This window comes from Mixophyes fleayi, chromosome 4, assembly GCF_038048845.1.
Source record: "Mixophyes fleayi isolate aMixFle1 chromosome 4, aMixFle1.hap1, whole genome shotgun sequence".
Taxonomy (NCBI): Eukaryota; Metazoa; Chordata; class Amphibia; order Anura; family Limnodynastidae; genus Mixophyes; species Mixophyes fleayi.
Window position 1 is genome coordinate 213,894,927 of NC_134405.1, and position 14,088 is coordinate 213,909,014.

General features: G+C 37.7%; 1 protein-coding gene across 1 annotated transcript in view; it reads right to left on the bottom strand.

Moving 5' to 3' along the window:
- The window catches only part of ALDH1L2 (aldehyde dehydrogenase 1 family member L2), a 56,760-nt gene that overhangs the window by 6,537 nt on the left and 36,135 nt on the right, over positions 1–14,088 (bottom strand). Inside the window, exons 16-21 of the mRNA XM_075209315.1 lie at positions 11,095–11,182; positions 7,972–8,065; positions 5,091–5,190; positions 2,691–2,789; positions 1,863–2,028; positions 197–302 (exon numbers count right to left, since the gene is read on the bottom strand). Coding sequence (XP_075065416.1) covers positions 197–302; positions 1,863–2,028; positions 2,691–2,789; positions 5,091–5,190; positions 7,972–8,065; positions 11,095–11,182 — 653 coding nt within the window. The remainder of the gene's footprint in view (positions 1–196; positions 303–1,862; positions 2,029–2,690; positions 2,790–5,090; positions 5,191–7,971; positions 8,066–11,094; positions 11,183–14,088) is intronic.

Here is a 14,088-nt window from a genome sequence, read left to right on the forward strand (position 1 = left end):
CATAGAGGCGATGACCTTGATTAAAGACCCATAAATAAAACCGATGACAATCCAAAAAGGAGCAGATGAAGCCAACAGAGGGAGGAGTCAGTTCTTTTCGATGTCCTGCCTCCTAGGGGTTAACATAACCATCCATCCATGCCCCCTACTACTGGAGAAGAAATATGGATGTCATGCATCCCCTAAAAATACATACCCATTCTTGAACTTGGAGATGACCATTATCGGTCCAAAGGATTCTTCCTGTGCAATGTACATGTGGTCTTCTACATTTGTGAATACAGTTGGTTCCATGAAAAATCCTGAAAAATGTTAAAGATAATTAATTTTTGCTATGTGCACTTCCCATATCAGAATCCAATTTATTTATCCTCCTTTATGTCATTCAATGATTATATGAGTCAGGTAACAGGATATTTATGTTCCAAATCTAGGGTAAAACTAATATGAAGGCCTTACACCATATTAAATAATGAACTCCTAAGAAAGTGTAAAAACATGACACAGTGATTTCCACTGCCTTTATTAAAACACATCCCTCTTTCTACAGTAACAAACAAAGATAGTGAAAGTTGGTGTTCAATAATGACATGAAACATACAATACTTTGTTTGCTATTGTTTACTCAGATTATTTTCATTTTAGGTGAAGATCAGGTCACTTACTAGGTCAAGTCACTACAGGAATATACACCGATCAGCCACTCCAGTAAAACCACTGACAAGTGAAGTGAATAACATTGATTATCTCGTTACAAGGCCACGTGTCAAGGGATGGGATATATTAGGCAGCAAGTGAACAGTCAGTTCTTGAAGGTGATGTGCTTGAAGCAGGACTGGGCAAGTGTAAGGATTTGAGCAACTTTGACAAGGCCCAAATTGGGATCGTTAGACGACTGGGTCAGAGTATATCCAAAACAGTAGGTCTTGTGGGGTGTTTTCAGTAAGCAGTGGTTAGTACCTACCAAAAGTGTTCCAAGGAAGCACAAGACAGGCAATAAGATCAGGGCTGGCGGCAAACAGGAGAATTCAAGAAACAGGTCCAGAGGTCAGGGCAATCAGAAAACAGGCAAGCTCCAATAACAAGCAAGAGGTCACAACAAAAGGTCAAACCAGAGTATCAGCAGAATACACAAGGTACAACAACACAGCAGATTAGCAATTCCTCAAGAGACATTATAACCGACAGGGAGGCTAAGCCCTTCCTGCCTTAAATACAGGAAGCAGCCAATCAGAGCCCTGCCCGCAAAACACACCCAAGGCTGCCTAATTAATAAATACATTAATTAGCCCACAGGCTATTATTTACTTAATGCGCATGTGCCTGGCAGCCCACTGTTGCCGGGACACCGCACTTATTAGAAATCATGGCGACCCAAATGATCGGGACAGAGGAGAGGGGAAGTGACGTCCTGGCTGTTGCTATGACAGCCGGGACGCAGCTGGAGGAAGCGAGCCGCGGATTGACACAGTTCATCTATTTATACAGCACCACTAATTCCGCAGCGTTGTACAGAAAACTCACATTAGTCCCTACCCCATTGGAGCTTACAGTCTAAATTCCTTAACATACGCACATACCAAGAAAGACTAAGGTCAATTTGTTAGCAGCCAATTAACCTACCAGTATGTTTTTTAGAGTGTGGGAGGAAACCGGAGTACCCAGAGGAAACCCACGCAAACATGGGGAGAACATACAAACTCAACACAGATAAGGCCATGGTCGGGAATCGGGTTCATGATAAAATTTTAAAAGGTTCACAAACTTTCTTTCAACACTTTCTATCACTTTAGTAGAGTACCACAGCAATGCTATTAAGAAATAAGAGTTAACTATTATTATATTAAGGTACCATGATTTACCTGGCCGAGGCACTTGTCTGGCCCCATAGACCAAGGTTGCTCCATCCTTCACTCCAGATTCACAGTATTCCAGCAGTTTGTCTAGGTGTGCCTTGTGGTTTTGTGGGCCATGGTCTGTGGTCCTATCAAGAGGGTCACCTATCTTCATCTTTTTAATTTCTTCCACCTAAAGAATATTCATAAAGCTTGGTAATGTGTCATCTTCAATATTAAAGGAAAAATGGAAACATCAGCATAAATGGTATACAACAGAGGGACAGGATAGCTGTTTTTTTAAAATGTGCATGACAGTGTGATAATTACTGGTGGATAGTTACTGTTAGTGGTGGATTGAGTGGTTCCTAATAGGCTTATGATATGAGAAAATAGTAGTAGATAGTAGGGACAGAATGCTGGAAATAATTTTGAGTGTTATTCAATAAAGGCAGGGTAAGGTACAAATAGTAAAATTATTTTGAAAACACAATTGTTATGTTTGCAAATATGTTTGTATTTCTGAAAATATATTATAGTTATATATATTATATACACAAAATCATATTTACTTACATTTATATATAAACAATATATAAAAATGTTAGAGGAACACAAAAATTCTAAATTCTTAGAAAAGTGATCCTAACAGTTAGTGACAATGTTGCTTTTAAAATCGCATTATTATTTTTCAAAAAAGTTGAAAAAAAAACATTTTGAGATTTATTGTCACCTGATGAATATGGTGGGTTTAAAACTTCACTGGTTTTACCAGAAAAAGAACACTTCTTAACATTTCTCCATTATGTAGACTTCACATACTGAATAAACTTATTTATAACATAGTCGACTTACCACTATTTTAACAAATTCATCATGTATGGATTCTTCAACGAATAATCTGCCGGCTGCAATGCAGTTTTCACCTTTATTAAAAAATACTGCTCCCATACCCTGTAAACACAATAGGAATGAGGATGAGTGGAACTGGGTTGATATGACCAAACAGTGTATATTACCAATATTGTTTTTGCTTATTATATTTATTTTATTACATTCTTTTTAGATGGGGAAAGACACATAGGGCATCATTTAGAGTTAGGAGCAAATCCAGCTGCAGGGTACAAATTTGCATGTGGACAAAGCATGTTCCAATGCAAGAGTGATGCAATGCAAGGGATTTGTTGGGGCTTTTCTGCATGCAGCACACAAATACTGGTCAACTTTATTTCTACACTGCAATTTAGAGTTAAGCTTTTTATATATACATATGTATACATATGTGAAGGGGGCCGACGGGCAGTACGTGTGTGCGCGCAACGGGCGCGCGCACGTACTGAGTACAACTGGGCATGCGCAGTTGCATATTAGAATCCCCACTGTGTGTGCCGACTCAAGTCGGCACATACACAGTGGGGAGAATCACCAGGGGTGATGACATCATCACCCCTGGACGCACAGGAAGCTCCACGTGTGTGTGGTGAATTACCACACACGCGTGGCTGCTGGGCAGGCTGGGAGTTTTGCTAGCCTGGACTATAAAAGTCCAGACTCGGACTCCCCTGGCTCTCTCTGCATGCCTGCTGCCCCTTGACAAAGAGCTCTACACTACACTGCAGGAAATACACTAGGGATACATTACACTAGGGATACACTACACTGCAGAAAACATCTATAGGATTACAACACACTACTATATATATATATTACACTAAGCTACAAGAAAGGATTCTATCACTAGGGATACACTACACTGCATGCAGAAAATATACTAGGGACATTATACAAATAGGGATACACTACACTGCAGAAAAGATCTATAGGATTACAACACACTACTATATATATATATATATATATATATATATATTACACTAAGCTACAAGAAAGGATTCTATACTACAGGAACGTTCCATACACTGCAGATAAGAATCGGACCGAGGATACAAGGACTTGATAAGTATCAATAATATTTATATATATCCATAGAGCTATATGTGTATTTGTAATGTGGTTTAACTATTTATATACATATAATTGAGTAGCTATTATCTGATATCTGTGATAGTTAAATCAATATTATAAATACTGATTCTTATTAAGGATACATATGCAAAGCTAGGATAGTGTAAGGAATAACGGTGGTGAACCTAGGGTTAATGTTATATTTATATACTATGTTATGTTGAACAACGTTATGATATATGTGTGAATTGTGAATACAAGCTTTTCTGTGTTAACAGTAAAATATTTTGATTTAAATACATACATATGTTGTGAGTATTGATTATTTATAACGAATATATACTGTGAAGTACTGCTGAGATACAGTGATTATTGGATAAATAGTTCTGTAAAACTTGTGTTATTTAGTGTGGTCAAAAGACTGAGTAAGGCAACACTGTGTAAGGAAAAGTGCATTAAAGTGTGAGTTTTATAGCGAGTGTATCTAAGAATATAATTAAAGGATAGCGTGCGCATGTAAGGCGCTACCACAGGTCCTTTAACAACATATATATATATATATATATATATATATATATATATATATATATATATATATATATATATATATATATATATACACACATATAAATGTATACATATCTATAATATAAATGTCTAGTAGCGTGTGTTAGTCTGTCTGTGTGTGTGTGGAAAAAATAAAACCAAGCTGCAGCGCCACCTGCTGGGCGGAGTTATACACTGGCCTACTAAATTCTTAGTGTGTGTGGGGAAAAAAATTCAGAAAGGGCTGAAATTTGGTATACTAAGATGTTAATTGTTAAAAGTGTTTATAAAGATTTAAAAAATTATATATATATATTTCTTGAAGGAGAAGTGACAGTTGGGAGTGGTTGGTGGTTGCCGGGGGTGACAGTGGGGAGTGGTTGGTGGTTGAGGCCTGTGCTATGGCCCAAATGCATGACAAGAACCTTTTTAACACCTTAAGTAGCTTGATTTGACTAGAATGCATGAGTATCATGCACGGGTTAACTTGTATATATATATATATATATATATATATATATATATATATACACACCCACACACATATGGAGTATGTATTTTGCACCTAATGTGCAAATAACATCTTTGTACTTGTTTACCAGAGATTATACATGTTATAGTAACACGTATAGTATGCACTGTCCTCTTGTACATTTTTGGACAGACCTGATTTAATAGCAAGATACACATGCACTACCAATATAGATAACCTGAGAATATAGTATTCTCTTGGAATATTCTCACCATTCTTACAGCCTTGTCAAGATCACAGTCATTAAAGATGATTAGAGGAGATTTTCCACCGAGTTCTAGTGAAACCTTTTTCAAATTGCTAAGAGCACAGCTGTATAGAAACAAAGGTAACAGCACACACATGATACGATATTAAAGGATTAATATCTAACATACAAGTTACCCTATCCATTAGTAGTATATGGGAGGCAGAGCCATAACTAGAAATTTTAGCTCCCCGGAGAAGAAAGAAAATTGACGCCCCCTAGTCTTCAATTGAAATTAAATAAAAATGTATTATCCTGCACCCTTCCCCTTCAGCTCTGCGCCCTGGGTAGTTTCTTCTGTCGCACAGCCCTAGCTTCAGCCCTGATGGGAGGCTCTATAGCGTTAGCTTGGCCCACAAACTATTAGGTCATGTCCCCTACACTAGAACAACTGTAGCGACGCTCAATCACTGACGCTACTTTAAAGCAATTGTAGCCACAAGCTGTGTATTTATCTGAGTGAAGGAGAGGGGGGTTGCACAGGGACAAACTACCCTTTCTCAAGTCACATTCCCTCTTTCAATTTAGCTTTAAACCCCCACAAACCACAACTGTAGATGGTTTCAGTAGAGGAATAACTCTGCTTTAAAACAACTGCAGTCACTCCCTTTCACATCCTGTGTGCTAATTCTGGATGGTTGGAGTGAAGGAGAGGGTGAACAGTTCCACCCTTTTCTTCACTTAAACCATCCACGGACCGACATGTTCCTCCTTCCAAATTACACTTATTATTATGATTATTATTGTAATATTATTCCTCTCCAAAATTAGTTTTTACAATGGAATTATGGTAGTAAATGAAGGATGACAAAGCACATCTAGATATGACGAAAGCCTTTCTTGCTGTGTTAAATATACTAGCACATAATGGGTACCCTAGACTAGAGCACAGCAAAGCTTAGTGGAAGGGTACTTGACAGGAGTAGGAGGGCAGTTCCCACACAACTCATTTTTTAACTTGATTTGATGGACTATGTGAGGGGCGTGGACTATTGGTTTTGTTGTTCTGCATGGAGAATGAAGTACCCAATTTGTTTAATTACAGCACAGATAACTTCCCTGCATTCCCTCCCTACTGATTCATGTACATGTTTCTGTATTATTACAGCTAAATGTGTCATAGATCATTGAATTGTTTGCTTTGGGCCTGGGTAACCTCTAACTAGGGGTATATCCACCCATCCATTGACCCTAGTCTCTCCCTCGCTGTTTGTCTGTCTCCCTGTCTGTCTGTGTGTGAGAGTGTGTCTATATTAGGGAATTTAGACTGTAAGCTCCAATGGGACAGGGACTGATGTGAATGAGTTCTCTGTACAGCACTGCGGAATTAGTGGCGCTATATAAATAAATGGTGATGATGATGATGATCCATCTGTAAAATAGTAGTACAATTCAGTCAAGTGCAAGCTGTATGTACTAGGGTATCTCTGCGTTAAATAGGAAAGCTGAACTAATGTTGTTACCATGAGAATTGTAATGGAGTCTGGAAAACACACACTTACAGGTTTCTGACCTATGTGTTTTGAACTCCAGGTAAAAAAATTGTTGGTTATTGAAGTACAGCTTTCCAAAACTTTGAGCCGAAATAAGAGCCAGTTCAAGGGTTCCCTGGAGTGAATGGAGAGAGAGGTAGGGCCTCTATTTATTAGGCCCATTTCAGGCCTTTCAACCTGCTAGTCAGACAGCAGTGTGATTAATAGTTGCTCCTGCAAGATGTAGTTTAAATGGGTGTCCTTTTGCTCAGTCACTCTCCATAAAGAGAGAGAAAACGGCTATTTGTTCATAAGTGAACAAAACTTCCCTACTGCTGGTTGTTTGTCAACTGGACAATAGGTCCTTTAACATTTAGATTGTCAAATGTATTAGTTATAGTCAGACAGGCCTGGATTTATTTTGTTGTTTTATTTTGTTTTTCCTCTTTAGCTGAGGATAATTATACTATAACACTGGACTGCTGTGACTTTTTATGGCCGCTGTGCGGCCCATCTACCACGTGATATGCTGTCTGTACACTGATCTCGTGACAACATATACAAAACATGTAGAGAGTTTGAGGAAATGGAAACTTGATAATGTATTGTACCACCTATGCAACAAGTGTCTCAAAGCAGAAAAAGAGCTGTGTATTCTGGGTAAACTGGAAACTACCTCTGTGAATAGTTAATGAGATTACTTATTAAATTATTAAATGGTCATTAGCATATTTATCTAGCTATGAGCCTGCCTTTTACACCTACCAATGAGGACCAATACAATTAACAAATACCTTCTACATGACTTAGAGTGGCAAAGCACTACATACTATTCAAAAGACACATGTAACATCAATGAGTCAACAGAATATCATGTAGGCCACTCTATGTAGTCTACCTAGAAGTTTGAGCACCTGTTATGCTCTCATGAAATGTTGTAATGGCATTCAATAACAAATACTACACCTTCCACCTAATATCATAAATTCATTCATTCTAGGATGTAGCGTGCATGGAGTACTTATACAACACATACCACTAATTCCAACATGTTTCTACACTACCATTTCCAATCAACATATCCTTCACTGGAACAATAAACAAATTGTAAGGCTAAACCCTTTAGCAGCTGGCATTGACCTTTAAAGCTGTTGTTTCTCATCTATGCACCTTTATGTTGCTCTCTCCAGAGTATGTAACCCAGCAAACCTCTACCAACTATAGAAATATTGTTAACATTAAATACTTTAAACAGGATAAACAATACATTAGTATAACTCAAATAACATCAAGGCATGTAATGCAAAACCGTTTCAACCATCTACTATACCATACAGAACCATGCACCATTACACATTGAATTTATAATAATACCTCTTCATGATCTGCTTTCCAATTGGTGTAGATCCAGTAAAACCAAGCTTGCGTATATCTGGATGTTCAGACAATCGCTGTCCAACTAGACCTCCTATAGGAGCCAAAAAGAAAAACTTAAACCTGAAAAGCAATGATTTGCATCTTTATGGATTTAGAAGAACAACATATATTATAATGTTTCTACTAACCTTAAACTTCTATATCCCCTCAACTAATAAATTCCTTTATTAGTTGAGGGCTAGGCTATTTATTTATCCTCAGTTATCTTCCATTCAAACTCACTGGATTTATTTTCCAGGATACAAAACCTGAAGATGTGGCTTGTGTTGGATGTGGATGAGCTGTTTAGGGGATATAGCTTCTCTATTTTGCATTGCTAAGGATTTGTCATCACACAGATGCCTAAAGCTTCATAGGTGTGATTGATTGTCATGCAATCTACTATATAGTTACTAAAATCTTTACAAAGTAGTGAATTTAAATACAAGAGCATGACCAATGATTTGAGATGGAAAAAACATAATATCCTTTGCTATTTAAGTCACTAAGACTAAAGCCATTTAATCCATGAATCCCTCTTTGTTGTTTGTGAAAAAGGGATACTATATTCGTTTTTTGGAAATCTATGTAATGTCCACTAGTGACACTAGCAGGTCAGACACTATAGCCAGAGTCTAAACTTTTAGCAGTTGCCTTCGCTACAGAATTTAATGGGTTCTCCAAGGTGACACAAGGTCTTGTGCACACAACTATAGTCAATGACCAGTATGGCTAAGTAAGCAACACAACAACAAGAGTAATCAGCCAAGTCAAGTCACTGTACAAAACTAGCTGTACAAAACTAGCAGAGGTAGTCTAGATCAGGCCTGTCCAACCTGCAGCCCTCCAGGTGTTGTGAAACTACAAGCCCCAGCATGCTTTGCCAATAGACAATCTGTTGATAGCTGGAAGGGCATGCTGGGACTTGTAGTTTCACAACATCTGGAGGGCCGCAGGTTGGACAGGCCTGGTCTAGATGGATAAACAGGACATATGTCAATGCAGGTGGCAAGGAACAATTATCAGGAGCAAAGCAATAGTCAGCAACTATATGTCCAAATATACAATAACACCCTGGTTAGAATACAGAACCTGTAACGGCACCTAAGTGATGCCAGGTAAAAACATAACACCCCAATGGCATAACATAAATAATATTGTTTTTTGTTGGGGGTTTTTCTTTGCATCTATTTATTATTAAAAATTTCCACAAGAGAACAAATGGAAATTCTTTTCTAGAAAGACAATGCACTTTTAAATAAAAAATGAACATAAATACTTAATATAACAATTATGTAACATTGCCATTAAGCTCTTTTGGAAACCTTCAATTATTTAAATGAAACCTATTGTCAATTACATTTAAATAGTTAATTTACAATATAATAGAAAACTAACTTAATATTTAAGTGTTTTCCTTTCTTTCATCTCTAATGTGGATTTTCATACTGTTTGATCAGGTTTTAAAATCTTAGATCATTCCAGCAGTGAAAACAGAGAAAACAGGTTATACACCTACATAACACTACTTTGCCACTTGATTGCTCTCTTTGAACATCTATCATTTTGTTTTACATTTCTTAATATCAATGTGGACTCAGAAGTGTCAAAACCATTTTTGTATTATAGAATTAGCCTTTAGCTCTTTTCTTTGGCAATGTGATATTATATGTCTGCCCAAGCTAGACAGACTTTTATTTTTTAATTTAAAGTATTGTTTTACTATTGAAAGGATAAAATAATTAGAATATCATAAAATATTCTACTAGCTTATAAGTCAATATCCTAGCCTGTATCCCTATGGTTGTTTCTATGTTATGGAAAATAATGTTAAAATACAAAACGTTACTTAAAATGTCAGAACTTTGGGGCTACATTTTTTGAATTGTGTCTTATTGGGTCTTATTGACATATTTAATGTGCAATATTCATACACTGTTATTCGAATTCACAGTCTGATCAGCTGGTATGGTGAAGAGTAAAAAAGTATAATAGTCAGTTCCATAAATAATGTTATATTTAAATGTGTAAAATCACTCTGAGTGTAATGATACTTACCTTTCCTCCGCTCCCCCGCCGCTCCGTCGGACCCGGAAGCCGCACTTTCAGGTTTGGCGGTCACATGACCGCCAGACCTGGGCGGGGAATTCAAATCGGGACTTCCTATTTAAACAGCGCTCTGACACTCTAGAAGTGTCAGAGCAACTTACCTGTTCCTGGCTCCTGATTCCTGTGTCCTCCTGGTCTCAGCTCCTTGTGTGTATTGATCTCCTGTGTACCGACCCGGCTTGCTAACCCTTCTGGACTCTGTTACCCCTGTGTACCGACCTGGCTTGCTGACCTTCCTGATTGCCTGTGCTCCTGACCCGGATTGTCTGACGCTCCTTCCTCTACACGTTTATCTGCCATCTCTGTGTACCGACCTGGCTAGCTGACTTCGCATCTGTTCTGGTGACCCGTGTACCGACCCGGTTTGATTGACTCCGAGATTGTCTCCCGTATCTGTCTGCATTGCCTACCTGTGTACCAACCCGGCCTGTCCGACTATTCTCATCCTGCTCCTATTCCGCTGTACTACATCTTGAGGCAAACCTGAGGACCGCGACCTGAGACTCCTGGCAGCAAAGCCCATCCCGCCTTGCGGCGGTTCTTGGTGAATACCGGGGAGATCGTTAGACTTCGCGCCTCATGTAAGCCAGCGCTCATCAAGGTTAGTAGTGTATCCAGTAATCCGTTACACTGAGTAAACAGGTTCACCAGGCACAAAGCATCCAACAGCTGTTTCATATGGATAAACCTCAGATTTTGAAACAATGCTTGTACGATACGGAGTTGTAATAAATGCTGAGGCACCAGCGATTGACACCTTTCAATAAGCAATGTACTTTTACCTTGATATACAATAGATTGACCAGCGCAGGCCAAAATATAAGAACATATAAAACAGATACTTCAGATCTCCAACCACTTCCCCAACATAGGAAATCATGTCTCCCATCATCTTTAAAATTGTCATATTTGAACATAAGCATATTGTACTTATTTATAGATGGTAAACCAGTAAATATACATAAGTGTTACCTGAACCAGGCAGGATATTGATAACACCTTTCGGTACACCTGCTTTAGCTGCAAGTTCTGCAAATTTTAAAGCTGTAAGTGGAGTAACCTGAAACATAAAAGTAATAATGTCACACACTCTACCACATTGTAGTTTTACTCAACTAGGAAAAAGTATACTAGCCCCAGTGAGCTACCAACAGGACTCATTTCACCTAGGTGACAATTGTCTGCTCCCATTTCTCCAGTTTTGTTTCTAACTCAACTATTCTAGGCTAAATGTATTTATTAGTAATTCATGTATGAAAAAAATAACAACAATCCATTGCAATAGAATAGGTGGTAAAAACTAAAGTCACAAAAGACAAATGTCAAAGTCTGAGTTCAAGCTGTTACCTGTCCTGCCGCTAATGAAGGAAATGAACCAATCACATTTTAGGGGTATATTTACTAAACTGCGGGTTTGAAAAAGTGGAGATGTTGCCTATAGCAACCAATCAGATTGTAGCTGTCATTTTGTAAAATGTACTAAATAAATGATAAATAGAATCTGATTGGTTGCTATAGGCAACATCTCCACTTTTTCTAACCCGCAGTTTAGTAAATCTAGCCCTTAATCTCAAGTGGAAAAAACACAAATTAAAATATTTATCACTTCTGCTTATAAATATTATGTTTACAGTCACCAATTTGCAAAAACATGATATCTTTAATTTACAACTTGCTAATTACTAGTATTCTTGGCTCTCAGGGCCGTCACGAAAGGGAGTGAGAAAGGGATCTGGGACCCCCTTCGGATGAATCTTGTCTGGAAGTAATGAAAAAAGGAATTGCCACTAGTCCCATTTCAACACAAATTTAGAAAACAGAGTACAGGTTATACTATAAATGGTATTATACCCCAAACAAACTCTCTAAAATGTTCCCTAACTCCAACCCGGGATGGTGGCGGAGTAGTGACCACATAAGAACACTTTTCCATGTATAGTGGACTTTCCCCCATATTGTCCCTTCTGGGACAAATTATTACCTATTCTTATCTCACTGTCTGATCAACCAATCCCCATAGACCCATGGACCTTTCTCCTCTCCTGCCGCCCACAAGATGGGAACTCCCAGAATATGATCTCCCACATCCTTGCAACTGCTAAATCCCTGATTGCTAATAACTGTAAAAACCCTGACCCCCGTACCACTAGAGTTTTTAAGAACTTTATTTGACACATTCTCAGCATGGAATGTATCACATATTATTACCTGCATGATAACCAATATAAATGTAATGACATATGGGCCCCTTGGTATATGAGGGAAAGACGTATTGATTATGCCTGTTATGCACCTGATCTCAACCCCTCCCCCATCTCCCACCTTTCTGCCCGTTCCCTACTACTCTTTAAAAAAAAAAAAATATGAACAAACCTGTCACTTATTTAACATTGTTTATTATGATTTTATTTATGAAAGAAACTGATGTAAACAAAGAATAAAAAAGGACAAATGTCCATGTGTGAAACTGGTCATGGTGGCACAGTGGTAAGCACTGTTGCCTCACAGCACTGAGGTCATGAGATCGATTCCAACCAGGGCCTTATCTGTGTGGAGTCTGTATGTTCTCCACAAGTCTACGTGGGTTTCCTCCGGGTGCTCTGGTCTTTCTCACACTTCAAACACATATTAATAGGTTAATTGCCTTCTGACCAAATGAGCCCAAAAGTGTATCCATATTGTTGGGGAAAATTATGTGTTATTATTATTTATTATTTATATACCGCCTTTATACTCTGTAGTGCTTTACAATTGGGGATGATATATATTCTAAATTCCACTGGGACAGGGACTGTGAATAATTAAATATTCACTGTTAAATGCTATAAAAATTACAGTTAATAAATAACGGCATAGAAGTAAAACCTCTTTTAAGGGTTTACACGTTATTTCTTATTTGTCAGATTTTGCAATGAGAACTCTGCTTTTAATATGAACTTGCTGGGAGTACGTACTATATACTTTTCTTTTGCCAAATTCTAATTCACTAAATTTCTTTTAATTGCTTGTGGCTAGGTTTACTAAGATGCGAGTTTGGTGGCGGTTTTAAACTGCCACAAATCGCCGGCAGTTTAGTGGTCCAAACCGACGCATTTAATATAGGGCGGTTTAAGACTGCTGTAAGATAGCTGGCGATATGTGGCGCATTGAAAACAGCTAAACCGCCGGCACTTTGGCTATAACCACCATCAAAACCGCCATCCAAAAGACAGGAAAGGACAGTTTTAATACCTACCTCTAAATGGCTTGATAGCTCAAACATGATGTCATTTTAAAATTAACTTATGGGGCCAAATTTTAATTTTCATTATATTAAGGGGGCAAAATTATTGAATAGTTATATATTATTCGGACACTATGTAATGGCAAATTGTGTACATAAAAAATTATATCCACCATTAACAATCAGTTAATATTACTAAATATTCACATTTCCCCAATAATATAATGCAATAACAGTGTCCTCTTAAAATAAAAAAAAACTAAATTTTTCCTCCATTAGTTAATTTTAAATTAATTTTGCCCCTTAATCAACAAATAACGATCATCCCAATAATTTAAATGTCAATTGTGCTTCCTCTTGTTCTGAATGGCAAGATAGCACAAACATGCAGTTTGAGCAATCTCACCTATTGCAACCACCTCTTTTATTTTGGCCGTTTGGCAGCGGTTTTGCAAACCCTGCTTAGTAAATCCGGTGGTTTGTATGTTCATCATTGTTAAAATCAGGATGGTGATTTGAAAGGTGGTGGTTTTATAAAATGTAAATTCTGGACATTTTAATGGCGTTTTGGGCTTTAGTAAGTCGCCGAAAACTGATGGTTTCACCAAACCGCCCTTTAGTAAATCTAGCCCATGGTCTTTGTGAAATACTTATATTTAATAATATCAGTTGATCTAGCACTTTGTTTTTACTATTTCCCACTCCAAAGATCAAACTTTTTATCGCAATTACATGGTTATTAA